The sequence below is a fragment of the Callorhinus ursinus genome, unplaced genomic scaffold, assembly GCF_003265705.2.
Source record: "Callorhinus ursinus isolate GAN/ISIS: 27379988/994484 unplaced genomic scaffold, GSC_fseal_2.0 scaffold13, whole genome shotgun sequence".
Taxonomy (NCBI): Eukaryota; Metazoa; Chordata; class Mammalia; order Carnivora; family Otariidae; genus Callorhinus; species Callorhinus ursinus.
In genome coordinates, this window is record NW_027397075.1 from 14,296,043 (window position 1) to 14,310,454 (window position 14,412).

Sequence of the window (14,412 nt, forward strand, 5' to 3'; positions counted from 1 at the left end):
CCCTTAGGACCGCCTCTCCCGGACCTGCTCCCCACACGTCTCTCACAGGCCACAGAAGAAGTCTCTCAGGAGCCCAGAAACAGTCTTTCTACCGTGGCTCCAAAGGGCTGGACTCTGCCAGACCACTCACTGCCAATCCTGGGCCACTGGCTCACCAGCCTACAGACCCAGAGTGCTACCCCTGCAAACCAAGAGCACCGCCCAAAGAGCGGGTCGTGGCAGGAGGGACCAGGCCCGGGACACTGTGCAGCATAGAGCCCGGACCCGGCTCACAGGGTGCCCTGCCCACAGTGTGAGAACGTGCACAGCAAGTGCCCTGAACGCCGGCGGGCACCACCGACACAGAAGCTACATCTTGGGCCTCGCTCTAGAGCAAGAACAAGACCAGCGCTTGACGAGATAAAACCGTCACGTTGGGGAATGTGAAGTAGTTCTGATGCTTATCTATAGGAGGTGAAATCCGTAAGACAAAACCCCCACTTAAAAATAAAACCTTCCAAGGGTCCTAAACCTCATGGTCTCCAAGATACAAAGCAAGTGACCAAAAGCCACGCCCCGTCCCCGCCCCCCCCAGCTTCTATGGTGCACAAACCAAGTCACCTCATAAAACGATGGCAGCACGGACGTCGGGGAGTTCTTGAGGGAGTAGAGTCGGTGCGCTCCCCAGAGAGCCATGCCCACAAAGAACACAGCCCCTCTCAGCAGTGGGGCATCTTCCATGTAGGCTCTGGAACAATCCGCAGGAAGACCACGTGTCATGGGAGCCCATGCAGCCTCCCCCGAGCTCCCTGCTCTTATAGGGCAGGCACACAGGATGTAAGCTCTAGCTCTAGCACAAGCTTCTGAAACAGCCACCCCAAAGGGACAGAAATGCTCTCAGCCCCCCGGAGAAGGCTTTGTGGCAGCTGACCCAAGCCACCTGGCCCACCCGGGGCCACCCCAGGCCCGGCACACACTCGCCTGTCCTCCATGATACGACACATGTTGTAGATGGCACTGTGGCCCAGGTGGGTGCCCAGGAGGTTACGCATCAGCTGGGAAACAGAACGCACCGCCATCAGAGATGGGCAGAAAGAAGCCCCAGACCCCGGGGTCCAGCCTCGCACAGCCACCGCTCTGAAGCCCTCCGCGTCCAGCCGCTTCTCTGCCCCCTCCTCCCAAACACAGAGGCTGTAGAATTTTCAAAATGCTACTAAAACCCTGGCCTCAGCTCAGCCCCCTGGGAAAATGTTACTGGAGTCCCCTCAACAGGGCAGATGGCCATTTCCTGAACACAGCATGGCCCTTGTTCTGTCCACGTGCCTAGCTTTTAACTTCATCCAGAAGAACTCTCCAAAATAACAGTTCAGACCCCCACCTTCCAGCAAGGCTCACAAAGCTCCTTGACATTGATGGTACGGCAGAGGGTGACAATGAACAGGGGGAGGCTCTCAGCCGGCAGGCAGTTGTAACAGACCACGGCATCCAGCACCTGCAGGGAGACCTGGGGGGAGGGGGAGGGGTCACACTGGCCCTGCCCTGCCTCCCGCCCGCAGGGAGGTGACCCCCTAGCCTCCTTCCCACCCTCCTTTGGCCAGTGACTGCCGCCCCTCCCCACTGCCAAAGCAACCTTCCTTAGAACAGCAAGAGCGAGTGAGCATCACCGTCACTGTGGGTCCCCATCCTGAACTACTACCCCACGACGGAGGTCATCCAACCAACCACCCTTACTGCAGAGTCCTGAGCACCAGAGAGGCCAAGCAGCCAGCCCAGGGCCACACAACCAGTGAGGGGCAGTGCAGGGCCTGAACCCAGAGCCGGGGTCTCAAGTGCTCCACCACCCAGCCTGCCCAGGAGGGTGAGAGGAACCAACCCTGGGGAGGACCAGCTACAAACCTCTATGTCCACGGACGACACGGTCTGGACGCACAACAGGCAGATCATGCTGTTGGAGGAAGCGAAAAGTCAGTGGAAGGATGTTTCTCAGAGACTGCGTGGCTCCATCTCACTTTCTGGTGACTCTACAAGTCAGTTAAATCAAGAACTTGACTCCCTGAGGGCTCCACTCACCCAAAGACAAGTAGGTGCCTGCCCTGGGCCAACCACTGCTCAGCGCTGGCTGGAAAGCACCAGCAAGACCCAGCCCCTGCCCTCATGGCTCCCAGAGTATGTGAACAATCAACAACAAAAATGACTACAAAAACCTCAGCTAACATAGTCCGGCTGGTAAAGAGAAAACGCTATCGTTCTATGAACGTTAAGCAGAGGGCGGCTGCGCTGCTCCCAGCAGCTCCAATTGTTTGCTGATTCTAGCAGCTTTAGTCACACTGCGGAGCTACACGCAGCGCCCAAAGGCGACAGGACTACGATCAGAGGGATGTTATTGGAAGTCTTCTTACTGGACCATTGATGCAATATATTCATCCAGGTAGCAGCTGTTGAACTTGACCAAGTTCACAAGCACCAGGAGGAATTCTGAGGATAGGCCGATGTCCATCCACTGCAGGACAAACCCAGCTGAGGAGGAAGAGGAGGAGGGCGATGTACTGCCTACTCACCTCCTCCCCGGGAAAACACCGGGTCCCTTCTGCTGCCGTCAGCCATGTCACCAGCCCCACGCAACAGCAGACCATGTGCAGGCCGACGGAGGCTCGGCTGGAGCCCCAGCAGGTCAGCTCAGCTCAGACTCTGAAATTTACCAGCCCCCAGGAAGCACTGAGGGGGTCCCGGCTGAGGGGCAGCAGCAGGCTTTGTGCGTTGGATGCTCAGAGCCTGGGCCCCCAAGGCTGGGCTGTGTAAGCATCACTGGGCACGTTTCTAGGAGGCAGATTCCTGGCCCTCTAACCCCTCCCTGAGACTCTCTCAACAGGGACAAAAGCCACGCTTGGCCGTTGGCCAAATCACCTTAGAAAACCTGAGCATGGCCACCAGTCGGCACCTGTCCTGGAGACAGATGAAGCCCATCTCTGGGCCCCAGTCAGACTGACTTCCTCCTCTTTCCTCTTCTCCTCACAGCGGTGACATGAAACCTCAAGACCCACAGAAAGTCACCCCATCAGGACAAGAGAGAGGAAGGTCAGCCAAGGGGAGGGCTAGGAGGTCAGGTCCAGGGCACAGAGAGACCCAAGAAGAAGACATGACGAGGCAGCCCCAGCCCCCAGAAACCTCAGGGTACCCTGGATAAAATACAGGCTGACGCCTGGGTCAGCAGCACACTCCCCCTACAACAGAACTCGGACCACCTCCTGCCCACCTAGTAGGCCTCACTCCCCAGGGACTCTGAGCCAGCAGGTCTGGAGAGAAGCCCAGGACCGTCCATCTCTAACAAGCTCCCCAGGAGACCATTGGCTGCTCCAGGCTGCACCCTGGCAAGCAGAATCTCGTGGTGCCGCGCCCTCTGCAGGCCATCCCTGTAAACTGCAGCACCCCCTCTGCACCTCAGCAGCCTTCTGACATCCGGGGTTCAACAGGATCCCCCAGGCCAGAGAAACCCTACAGCCACTGCGGCACCCACCCAGTTCTTCTTCCAAGTAGGTGATGTGTCTCCCATTGTCCGTGAGGGCCTTGAACACTTCCAGTCTCTCGTGGAGATCTTCATTAGAGGGGTAATCCTTTATGACCTTGAAGAAGAGGGCCCTGAGAACACCCAACCGGTCCCCCTGAAGATAGAAGCACACGCTCAGCAGTCCTGCCAGGACCCCCGCCAGTGGGATTTCCCACACAGCCATACACAGTCCAAGTACAGGGGGCTCTACAACTCCCGACCCTGGGACCCTTTCTATCCTTCCCACAGGCACTGGCTGTAAACGACAAACTGGGCACGTCGGAGCGGCTCCAGATAAGGTGTGTGCGTGTGCACGTGCGTGTGCACTCGTGTGCACAGCACCTACTGTGTAGGAGCTCTGGGTACGGCAGTGAACACACAGCAGGGGATAATGCAGTTCCAGCCCTCCTGGGGCTCGTGGCCAAGAAGAGACACGCTTGTGCCCGCACGTGACAAAAATGGTCTGACTACTCTGCGAGGCGACAGGCCTCTCCACACAGCAGGGGTGTGGAGGGCTGGAGAAAATACACAAGACGGAAGGGAGCCTTCCAGGAAGAAATGCAGAGGCGGCCTGCGGTTCTAGGAAAGGCTCAGAGCAGCATGGCCACAGCCTGGAGCACAGTGAGCCATGGACAGAGGCCCAGGCCCAGGCCAGGGGCATGAGGGCATCAGGAGGCCACCCGTCTCTCATGGTGGGCACATCCCCGTCATTTTGCATGAACGGCTTCATCAACATCCCAAAACATTCCAGAGAAGGCAGGAAAAACAGCCATCCCCATTCTGAGGGAGAGGAGGTAGAGGCCCAGGGACTTGCCCGGGGTCCCCTGGGTTCAAGAGGCTGGGGTGCCCACTCAGGCAGTCGAGCTGCAGAGACCTGGTGCCAGATGCCCTCCCCAAAGACCAGAGTCCAAACGTGGCACAGCGGGAGCAGTCCGTGGCCACCCGACGTCACCCCGCGCCCCCCCCAGGCCAGCCCCACCTGCACACAGACCCACTGCCCCTTACCTGCCCCTGCACGATGGCCTTCAGCAGAGCCAGCACCGCATGCCGGGCCTCCGGGGGCCGCTCCGGGTGCAGCAGGTCCGCCACGGCCTTCCACAGCGCCTCCACGGCATGCTGCCGCCAGCAAGGAGGGACAACAGTTAGGGAGCGCTGGCCCCCTCCACTCAAGGCTCAGTACCATGAGCAAAGGACAGAGAACAGTTTTTCTGACTTAGAACTCACTCCCCTAAAGCCCACACATCGTGCACCTGTCACAGTGCACGTGACCCGGAGCCTGCCGAGGGGAACGGCTGCAAGCTACTTCAAACCTGCGCGGGTCCTGGCCACAGCCTGGGTGGCAGGGGTTGAGTGGGGAGAGGAGAGCAGCAGGCCAGGGGAGCTGTCCTGGTGCCCCCAGGGATCGGCCAGGAGTCCCCCTTTAGAGTGTGCTCCAACTCCAGTGAAGAAAGCCACTGAAAGAGTCTCAGAACCAGGCGGGCCTGGATCTGCAGCCTGACCCAGAAATCCCATTCCCCTGGCCTCTCTGTACCACATGCCTGCCAAGCCTGTGCTGCCGAGAACGCTGTGGGCTTCTGGAATCTGCCTCCCAGAGTACCTGGGTCCTGTTCCCTGCAGCTACCCAGAATAAATCTCTCTTGTCACCTTCTCTGCCCCATATTTACCGTCCCGTGCTCCCTTCAATCAGAGTTTTCAGACCACTCAAACTTTCCTGGACTTAATTCTCTTAGGAGGGGACTAAAACATCCTTTGGATGTTGTCCAACCCACATCCTGACCGTTTCAGCATACTATGGAACTTTCACCTCCTTTATCCTACACACAACACTCCTAGTGACAAAGCCTACGCCACAAGACACAGATCCCGACCCGGGGGACTCTGTCAGCCTCTCAGGGTTATCTGTCTATTCAGTCACAGCCCCCGCCCCAAATACCTATGCAGCCAACTTTATGGACGCAGAAACCTATGTTCACGTTTATCCTCAGTAACGTATGGCCTGCATGTTTCAGATGACCTGTGGATGTCATGATTGCTCTCCCCTCCCCCTTAGCAAATCCGAATCGGCTTGGTCCACAACTCCTCCCAAGTTGCCCATATAATCTCCGGGCCAAGCTAGAGCAGAGCCCTCATGACAACTTCCCAGTCTGTCCTCGGGATGCCCGAAGAGAGCCTGCAAACATCTGCCCGAAATAAATAGGCTTATGTCTGTGAGGTTGCTCAATGCCACCAACTAGACACCTCTCCCAAAAAGACACCGGAAATGGCATGCCTTGAGTCACGCGGTTTCCTGATATTCCCTTACCTTTCTTGGGATACGAAAAACCAAGTAAGCATGCGTTTATGCAAGTCACTATTAAAAAGCCTTTCTCGGAACTGCCGGAAAAACCTTAATGCCTTTGCTCCCCCCTCCACGTGTGAGTGACCCCTAAGGGTTATGCTCAGAGCATTTCCAGAAGCTCCCCTAAAAGGGTGCGTAAGTTAGCATTAGTAGTCAGCGTTCAACCCTGCTCCTAGAAAGAGCCAAATCAGACTTCTCAACAGCAGCCAACTGAGGCAGACTTACCTCTTCAAATTTCTTCGTTTTTGCAACTTCACAGATCTGCCCTATCACCCGGATGCGATTGTTGATACCACATTCAACACTCAGTTCCTGGCAAGAGAGGAAAGAAGCAAAGGGGCCAGCACTCAGGCAACGGTTCTCCTTAACCGCCAGTCATCACAGACCACCCCGAGAATTCCCAGACTGGAGACCTGGCCCGGCTCATTCTGAAATCGGGGACCACGAGAGTTTACGACTCTGTCTCAGGGGGTGAGAACAGACTACTTCTCTTTTTCATGACATTTTGTTTTGTTGAAATAAAATGCACATACCAAAATTAGCTGTTTGAACAATTTAAAACTATACAGTTTGGCTTTTAGTATATTCACGAGGCTTGCAACCACCTCCACTGACTCCCGAATATATTCATCCCCTAAAAGGACAACTTCACACCCGTTAGCAGTCACCCCCCATCCCCTCAGGCCCCGACAAATGCTGATCGACTTTCTGTCTCTAGGGATTCACCTATTCTGGACATTTCATAGAAATGGAATCACACATTATGTGGGGGCCTTTGTGTCTGGCTTCTTCCACTTAACATGTTTTCAGTGTTCATCCACATTACGGTATGTGTCAATACTGCATGCCTAGGGCGCCTGGCTGGCTCAGTTGTTAAGCATCTGCCTTCGGCTCAGGTCATGATCCCAGGGTCCTGGGATCGAGTCCCGCATCGGGCTCCCTGCTCCTTGGGAGCCTGCTTCTCCCTCTGCTTCTCTCTCCCTCTGTCTCTCATGAAAAAAAAACTGTTTAAAAACAAAAACATTCTTTCTAAAAAAAAAATTCTGCATGCCTTTTTTTGCCAAGTAATACTCCATTGTACGAATGTCATCACATTTTGTTTATCTGTTCACCAGCTAACGAATATTTTGGTTGTTTCTGAATGGGAAACCTCAGGAGTGCAGAAACTCAGCATTTATAAAACACGGTGCCAGGGGGCGCCTAGGTGGCTCAGTTGGTTAAGCGTCTGCCTTCAGCTCACGTCGTGATCCCAGGTCCTGAGATCGAGCCCAGCATCGGGCTCCCTGCTCTGCAGGAAGCCTGCTTCTCCCTCTCCTACTCCCCTTGCTTGTGTTCCCTCTCTCGCTGTGTCTCTCTCTGTCAAATAAATGAATAAAATCTTTAAAAACAAAACAGGGTGCCTGGGTGGCTCAGTTGGTTAAGCGACTGCCTTCGGCTCAGGTCATGATCCTGGAGTCCCGGGATCGAGTCCCGCATCAGGCTCCCTGCTCAGCAGGGAGTCTGCTTCTCCCTCTGACCCTCTTCCCTCTCGTGCTCTCTATCTCTCATTCTCTCTCTCTCAAATAAATAAATAAAATCTTTAAAAAAAATAAAAACAAAACAAAAAAACATGGTGCCAGGACGTAGTAGGGGGACTCAAATACACACCAGAAAACAAAGACCCGCTTGTTCCAGAAACTCACAAATTACCAGGTTAACACCTGGCTATAACCCTAATCACCTGTGGAAACCAAGCACGGCGTTTCAGCCATGGCTAGTAAAGTAGGTTCTCCTGCATCGACATCCTAGTACTACCTCAAGTGTGCTAGACGCAGTCCCCAAGGTCCTGACTTCCTGCACCTCGGAAGGAAAGATGTACAGGCTTCCACAGCACTGGGGACAGCAGTCCCACCTCCCACAGAACCTGGTGACAGACGGAACCCAGCCTGCCCTGCACCTCCTAACAGCCTAGCAGGGCAGGCAGGGCAGCTCACTCACTCTCAGGATGTCCGCCGTGATGATAAACTCCGTCTGTTTGCCCTCTGCAGACCTGGGGTTTGGCCTCGGGGTTCCCAGTCCCAAGAGAATCCTGAACTTCTCCTTCAAGCCTGAATCTTTGCTTGTTGGCTTGGCCATGATGGGCAGGGACACAGCAGAGGCCGCTTCTGCGCCAAGAAAACAGGCGGAGAGCTCAGGACAGCTCCCCCGCACCTGCCCCGCTGCCGACCTCCGGCCGCCCGCCCGGGAAGCCTAGGCCTCGCGTGGGCACGACCCTGCCACAGCTCCCGGGAGGAACTCAAGCACAGCCTGGCGGTCCCGGCCAGCAGCGGGCACCGGGTGAGGGAGGGGAACCGACGCTTGCCCTCCCTCTCCTCCCCGACGTGGGGGAGGCCTGTCCCGGACTCCGGAAGCTGGGGGCCCCTCGCACCCGCTCCGTCTTAAAATCCAGGACTGCTCGAGCGGCTCCAGGCCGAAGGCCGGGGACGTGACACTGCGGGGTCCGCCTCCGCCGCCTCTGCGCCGAACAGTACCTCCCCTCTCCCCGGCGCGGCCGGGCCACACGGTGGACCGGGGCGGCGTCGACGGTCGGGGGCCCGCGAGCCACTCACCCCATGCCGCGCCAGCCGCGCGGCCGGGCCGTCCCCGCACGAAAAAGGGGAACGCAACCCCGGCCCCCCAACCCCCGAGGCGCCGCCGGAAGCTTGGTCAGCACTTCCGGCAGCGGACAGGGCCCGAGCGCCGCCGCCGAGCTTGCTGGGAGTGGTAGTTCCCGGCCGCTCTCGGCGGAAAGTTGAGTCACATGACGGGGCCGCGGGGGCCGCCGGGATGTGTAGTGCGCAGGACTCTGGCATGAGCATGGCGAGCGTGAGGATGGTGACCCGAAGCCGGAGCCAGGGCCCGGGAGCCGGGCCGCGGGGGGGTGGGGAGGAGGCCGCGCCGTTCCGGAGGGGAGAGGCGGCTGCAGGTAGCCCGGCGCCCGGACCGGGGCATGGAGAGAGAGAGGAGGGAAGAAGCCTGCAAGGCGCCGGGGGCAGGGATTCCGAGTCGCCCCCACGTGGGGCTCTCCCACCCTGCTCCCTGTTCCCAGGACGCAGGGGCAGGGGTCCATAGGGACTGAGTTCCGGGCGCTCGCACCTCCCCCACCCTCGTCCTGAACAAGAAAGTTCTCCGCGTCCCGGTAGCCTGTCCGGGGATACTCCGCTTGGGCCAGGCTTTCTGTGGGCACACCAGCCTTGTCCTCCTGGCTGCTTCTCTCTCAGAGAGACCAGGTGCCGAGGACACGCCCAGCCAGAAGTCCTCTTCCCCTGCTGGAGGGTGCCTCTGAGAGGAAACGGGAAAGGGCGTTGTCTTCGTTCTGTTTATTCTGCAGGCGTTAAGGACCTAGTGTGTACAGGACTGGCGGAGGGGGGAGGTGAGGGAGACCCACAGGGCCCCTGCAACAGGGCAGCCAGAGAGGGATTCTCCTAGGCACCCAGCGAACGTAGGGGTAGTCCAGACAAGGAGATCCACTATGACAGAGCCATGGCAGGAGAAAATGGGGGCAAGGGGAGTAAGTAGGTAACAATACCAGCTAGGTAGGCAGGACCCTTGATGCTGGGATGGAGTTTGAAGTTTGCCATGAGTATAAGAAAAAGCAAAGAGCAGTTTTAAACAGAAATGACACAGTCTGATTTAGGCCTTAGGAATGTCTCTCTGGGCCCATGTGGAAATGAGATTGGAGGGGCACCATGGTAGAGGCTGTGGGTAGAGTTGTCCTGTAATAACGCAAACTTGGTCAGGAGGGCAGTGGCATGGGGAAAGCTGACCTGCCCCCAGAGCACATGCTGCAGAGGCCAGAGCAGCCCCAGCTGCGGTAGATGATGGATGGTCGTTGAATGAATGATGATGGGTGGTAGCAGGCGGGACAACACCCACGCCCACCCTCACCTGTGGCCCCTGCTGAATGGCACTTCTTTGCAGAAGGAAAGAAAAGGCACAGCCCCACAAAGCGTCAGCGGAAGACACAGAAACTGAGTGTCACCTACGAAGCCTCAGATCATGAGAAAGGAGAAGGCGCCAAACCCCCAGAGGCACCAGGCTGGGAGCCCCGGGACTGGCAGCAGCAGCTGGTGAACATCCGTACCATGAGGAGTGGGAAGGATGCGCCTGTGGACCAGCTGGGGGCTGAGCACTGCTATGACCCCAGTGCACCCCCAAAGGTAGGCACCCCATCTGCCTGGTGACTGCCTTCTGGACAAGAAACTTCCTTCCTCTGTCAGGGCACAGCCTGACCCTGGCAGCTCTTGACTGGCACCCTCACCGGCAGGCGGCACCTCGAGGGGACAGCACCTGGGTCTCAGAGCACAGGGCAGTATCACCTGCTTCACGGTGGCCACTCGGCGGGTCAGGACTACCTGTGGCTTGGGGCTTCATGCTCTGTCTTCCACCAGCACAGTCCTGACCTACCAGGGGAGTTTGTAATATTTATTGAGAGAGAAAAAGTTCCTTACACCTCACTGCTTTGGAGCCTGGTTCTTAGACCAGCTTGATTCTAATCCCAACTCCACTACCAGTAACCTGGGTGCACGAACTTCTCGGGGCTTCCGTTTGCTTGTGTGTGAGATGGGCAGGATAATCCACAAGGCAACAGCAATCACATTAGCAGGCATTGGCTGTCGAGCACCAGGTGTGATTGTAAGTGTTGTGATCGTTTATTTAAGCCTTCCATTAATCTTTGTGAGGCAGGCACTGTTATTGTCCCCATGTTACATATGTGAAAACAAAAGAGGCCCAGGCCGGACCCCTCACACAGTCCGTTGGCCAGAGTGGGTGGGAGGCTGATGTCCCACACGTTGGCCAGGGTAACAGATGGAGGTGGTAAAGGGTTTGGCGGGGGCCCGGCCCACAGTGAGCACCCAGGACCTGCCACTACCCTGGTCCCTGTCACCGTGCAAACAGGTGCGGAGGTACCAGGTGCTGCTGTCACTGATGCTCTCCAGCCAAACCAAAGACCAGGTAACAGCAGGTGCCATGCAGCGGCTGCGCGCTCGGGGCCTGACAGTGGACAGCATCCTGCAGACAGATGACAGCACGCTGGGCACGCTCATCTACCCCGTAGGCTTCTGGAGGGTGAGCCCACAGGCCTGGGAAAGACATCAGGAGGCCAAGGAGAGGCTGTGGGGGTACAGGAGGCTGGGTGGGGCATCTGAGGCCAAAGGCACCTGGATGTGAGTTCGCAGTAGAGCCCCCTGCCCATCTGACCAGCAAATGGGGCCAGGGCTATGGGCCCTCCCTCCTTGGCCTTTCCTGTTTGCAGCCCACCCCTTCCTTCCTCCACCTCCCCACCCAGCTGACTGGCGCTTCCCTTCCTCCCTGAGGCTGCCCACCCGCCTTTCCCTTTGTTTACTCCAAGCCTCCCTGGAGTGCGTCACCCCCTTCCCTCTGGAGCCCCAACAGGCCCTAGAGCACTGGGTGGCGAGTGGGCGGCTCTGTTGAAGGCAGCCGGGCGGGTGGGGCTGCTTCCCCTTGGCATTGGCGTGGGCTGCAGTTTGTCAAATGGGTTTTAAATAGTCCTCTCTACTCAGGCACAGAATGGGAGCCACCCAGCTGGCCTGGCGGCTGGCGGGGGAGCCCCAGACTCCAGTCTTCCTTCCTGAAGGTCCAGGTGCTGCTGAGCCCAGTTCCTGGCATGGCTGGCCCTGCCTAACTTACCTGGCCTCTGGGGGAGGGGACCTGAGCTAGACCCCACACACGTCACTGGTCCAGGCCTGCATTGGGCCTCCCTCAGTCTCCCTGCTGCCCGTGGCTCATTCCCACCACTTGGGGGGACAGGGACAAACAGGTGCCTCTGAGTGTGTCTAGGGCAGGTGACAGGCAGCTCTGGACACCTGTGGGTCTCCCTCAGGACTCATCCTCCCAAGTAGGGCTACACCCTCCACCTCCAGGGCTGACCACCCCCCTCCGTCTTTCAGAGCAAGGTCAAGTACATCAAGCAGACCAGTGCCATCCTGCAGCAGCGCTATGGCGGGGACATCCCAGCTTCTGTGGCAGAACTGGTGGCACTGCCGGGCGTTGGGCCCAAGATGGCACACTTGGCCATGGCAGTGGCCTGGGGCACTGTGTCTGGCATCGGTGAGTGGCATACACAGGGAGGGCAGGGCTGGCCACGTCCTGTAGTCTGTGACCCCAGCTCAAGTCCCCTCACCCACAATTTAGCCCAAAGTGTCAGAAAGATGTTTCCCACATTGAGCTAGGCCTGCCCCACCTACAGGTGGGTACTAATGGAAGGAGTTCTAGTTTGCTGAACACCTACCCTGCACTGGGCTCTGTGAGAGGCCCTGGGGATGGATTCAAGGTCTGTGCTAGGCACGAAGAAAGAGGTTGAGCACATAACTCCTTACCTGTGAGGTAGAAACACTCCTGGGGGGCGTGCATGGCACTGTCAGAGCTGGCCCGGTCTGGGGCATCTGGGGAGACCTCCTAGAAGGAGGTGATAACTCAGCCAAGAGCTGAAGAGTGAGGGGGGCTGACCAGGCTGGGAGGAGAAAGTGCCATCCGGGCAGAAGGAACAACACCGGCATCAGGTGGGGGAGGGGGCCAGTAGAGGAAGGCTCAAGAATGGGCCCATGGGGGAGGCACGGTAAAGGCAGGGGGATGCCAGGGGAGGAGGCGCTGGGGAGAGCCCCTCCTGGAATCCATTTCCTGACATTGGTGGTGTCCGTGAAGTAAGACCCTGGGTTAGGCTGCAGCTGCTTCTTCAGGTCTTTGCCCAGACAGTTGGGGCTTCTGAGAAACCCCAGAGACTGGGGCCCGACCCACAGCCTCTCTGTATGCCCCTACCCTGGTGCTCCTCCGGAACTTCTGCAGGGGGCGGGGAGCGGGGCAGAAATCTCCCTAGCGCTTCCCAGCTCCCAAAGCCTGCTCCCTGGGGTGGGGACCCTTCTTAGCACTGCGCTTGGGCTGAAGGGCCGCTAGGCTAGAGCCCAGCAGCCCCAGAGACCGGCGATGGGCCAGGCAGGGGCTAGGGCCGCAGCCCCTGGTCCTGCAGCGGACAGGCTCTCAGCAGATGCTTGAGCTTATCTGGGCTGCTGTCTTTGCTGCCCGAGTCCCGAGTCACAGGAGGGGTCTGGCACATCTGTGGCGGATGGGCCCACAGCGCAGGGAGCAGGCCTTTCGGAGCAGGAGACATGCTAGGAGGGAGAGTCGGAATGTCACCCTTTCTGGATGTCTGTGGGCCCTGCCTCTCAGGGACTTCGCCGGGAAGCAGCCTCTCAATTAGAAAGCCAGAGCTGTGGGCTACAGCAGCCAATCCCAGCTCTGCCGTCCCAGCTGGGCGACCACGAGGCAATACGCTCAGCCACTTGGAGCTTTGGCCACCAAGCTGGGAAAGCATGCAGAGGACCTGCCTGCAGGAGGCTCGCATGGTGTGCCGTGGCCCTAGGCTCGGCCTCTGGGGGAGGACCAAGGGTTTGGTCACCTCTGGGGGACAGGCAGTATGATCATTTCTGTGGTACAGGAGAGGAAGCGGAGCCGTGGTGACCCACTAGCATGACCCCTGCACCTGCATGTGCTCCCTGTGCCCATAGGGTGCCCTCCATCAGCATCTGGGGAGGGCCTGAGGCTTTTTCCAGACCATTAGTAGCAGGGGAAGGGAACAGGTGTAGGGCTCAGGTTCTCTTTTGCAAAGCCGAGAGGAGGCAGGAGCTACAGCTTGCAAGGAGAGCAGGTGCCCAGGCCGAGCCTTGGGGTGGCCGGCCCAGGGGAGCCAGGACCGCGGCCCATGGAGAGGACAGCTGCAGCTGGCCTGGCCCCACGCCCTGCTCTGTCCCTGGCCATGCCGTGGTAGGTGCGGGCACTGGGGGCCGTGACCTCCCACTGGCCTGCTGGGCCCAGCCGTGAGTACCCAGCCTGGCACTCACAGCCAGTTCCTGGGCCAGGAGACACCGCTGCCTGCACCCCAGCTAGCAGGCCCTGCCCTCTCGCTCAAGCCGCTGACCTGCCCTCCGTGGAAGCCCCGGGGATGGGAGCAGGGGAGACTCAGGCTCCAGGCTTGGGGCTGTGGGCAGGGCCTGGGTCCAGCCAGCACGCCCTGTGATGAGCCGGTCCTGTCTCCCACAGCGGTGGACACGCACGTGCACAGAATCGCCAACAGACTCGGGTGGACCAAGACAGCGACCAAGTCCCCGGAGAAGACTCGTGCGGCGCTGGAAGCCTGGCTGCCCCGGTGCGGCAGGGTGGGGGCTGGGGGGGGCTGCCCTCGGTCTCCCTCCCCTGCTGACCTCTCACCTTCACAGGGAGCTGTGGAGTGAGATCAACGGACTGTTGGTGGGCTTCGGCCAGCAGACGTGTCTGCCCGTCCACCCGCAATGCCAGGCCTGCCTCAACCGAAGCCTGTGCCCGGCCGCACGCAGCCTCTGCGGGCCGTGAAGCCTCGGCCCGGCCACCGTGCGTTGGCCTACACATGCCTTTGCTGGGGAGCCACGGCCCGTTTATAATAAAGCTTGGGAGTTGTTTGCAGTGAGTGTCTGGCGACGTCTTACCCCTGGGGCGTGGGGGCAAGCCGGGAAGCACATGCGTGAGCTGTGTGTCTGAA

The 14,412-nt window shown here is 58.8% G+C and overlaps 2 protein-coding genes across 12 annotated transcripts in view; one reads left to right on the forward strand and one right to left on the reverse strand.

Moving 5' to 3' along the window:
• TSC2 (TSC complex subunit 2) overlaps positions 1-8,593 on the reverse strand; it is a 33,283-nt gene extending 24,690 nt beyond the window's left edge. For 7 of the 10 annotated variants that reach the window (XM_073899677.1, XM_025877035.2, XM_025877033.2 and 4 more), the window contains exons 1-10: positions 8,450-8,592; positions 7,839-8,005; positions 6,087-6,173; positions 4,529-4,639; positions 3,494-3,638; positions 2,379-2,496; positions 1,876-1,924; positions 1,358-1,483; positions 961-1,034; positions 601-727 (exon numbers count right to left, since the gene is read on the reverse strand). In XM_073899677.1, the coding sequence (XP_073755778.1) occupies positions 601-727; positions 961-1,034; positions 1,358-1,483; positions 1,876-1,924; positions 2,379-2,496; positions 3,494-3,638; positions 4,529-4,639; positions 6,087-6,173; positions 7,839-7,976 (975 nt within the window). In that variant the 5' untranslated portion in view covers positions 7,977-8,005; positions 8,450-8,592. Of the gene's footprint in view, positions 1-600; positions 728-960; positions 1,035-1,357; positions 1,484-1,875; positions 1,925-2,378; positions 2,497-3,493; positions 3,639-4,528; positions 4,640-6,086; positions 6,174-7,838; positions 8,006-8,268; positions 8,421-8,449 lie in introns of those variants that run through there. The other 3 variants (XR_012380485.1, XM_073899675.1, XM_073899680.1) reach the window with 3 other exon arrangements.
• Positions 8,594-8,657: 64 nt separating this feature from the next.
• NTHL1 (nth like DNA glycosylase 1) lies at positions 8,658-14,336 on the forward strand. Of its 2 annotated transcripts, XM_025877041.2 has the most exons (6): positions 8,658-8,805; positions 9,801-10,039; positions 10,779-10,949; positions 11,792-11,951; positions 13,938-14,043; positions 14,114-14,336. In XM_025877041.2, exons 1-6 carry the CDS (start codon positions 8,667-8,669, stop codon positions 14,244-14,246), a joined length of 948 nt encoding a protein of 315 aa, XP_025732826.1. In that variant the 5' UTR covers positions 8,658-8,666; the 3' UTR covers positions 14,247-14,336. The 2 variants fall into 2 exon arrangements, with proteins under 2 accessions (XP_025732826.1, XP_025732829.1); XM_025877044.2 differs by lacking the exons at positions 8,658-8,805; positions 9,801-10,039 and adding an exon at positions 10,070-10,514.
• The last annotated feature ends 76 nt before the right edge of the window (positions 14,337-14,412 follow it).

Coding starts and splice junctions, on each gene's coding strand:
- NTHL1 (XM_025877041.2), top strand. CDS start 8,667: ATGTGTAGTGCGCAGGACTCTGGCATGAGCATGGCGAGCGTGAGGATG. Junction 8,806..9,800: donor GAGGGGAGAGGCGGCTGCAG/GTAGCCCGGCGC, acceptor ACTTCTTTGCAG/AAGGAAAGAAAAGGCACAGC. Junction 14,044..14,113: donor CTGGAAGCCTGGCTGCCCCG/GTGCGGCAGGGT, acceptor TCACCTTCACAG/GGAGCTGTGGAGTGAGATCA.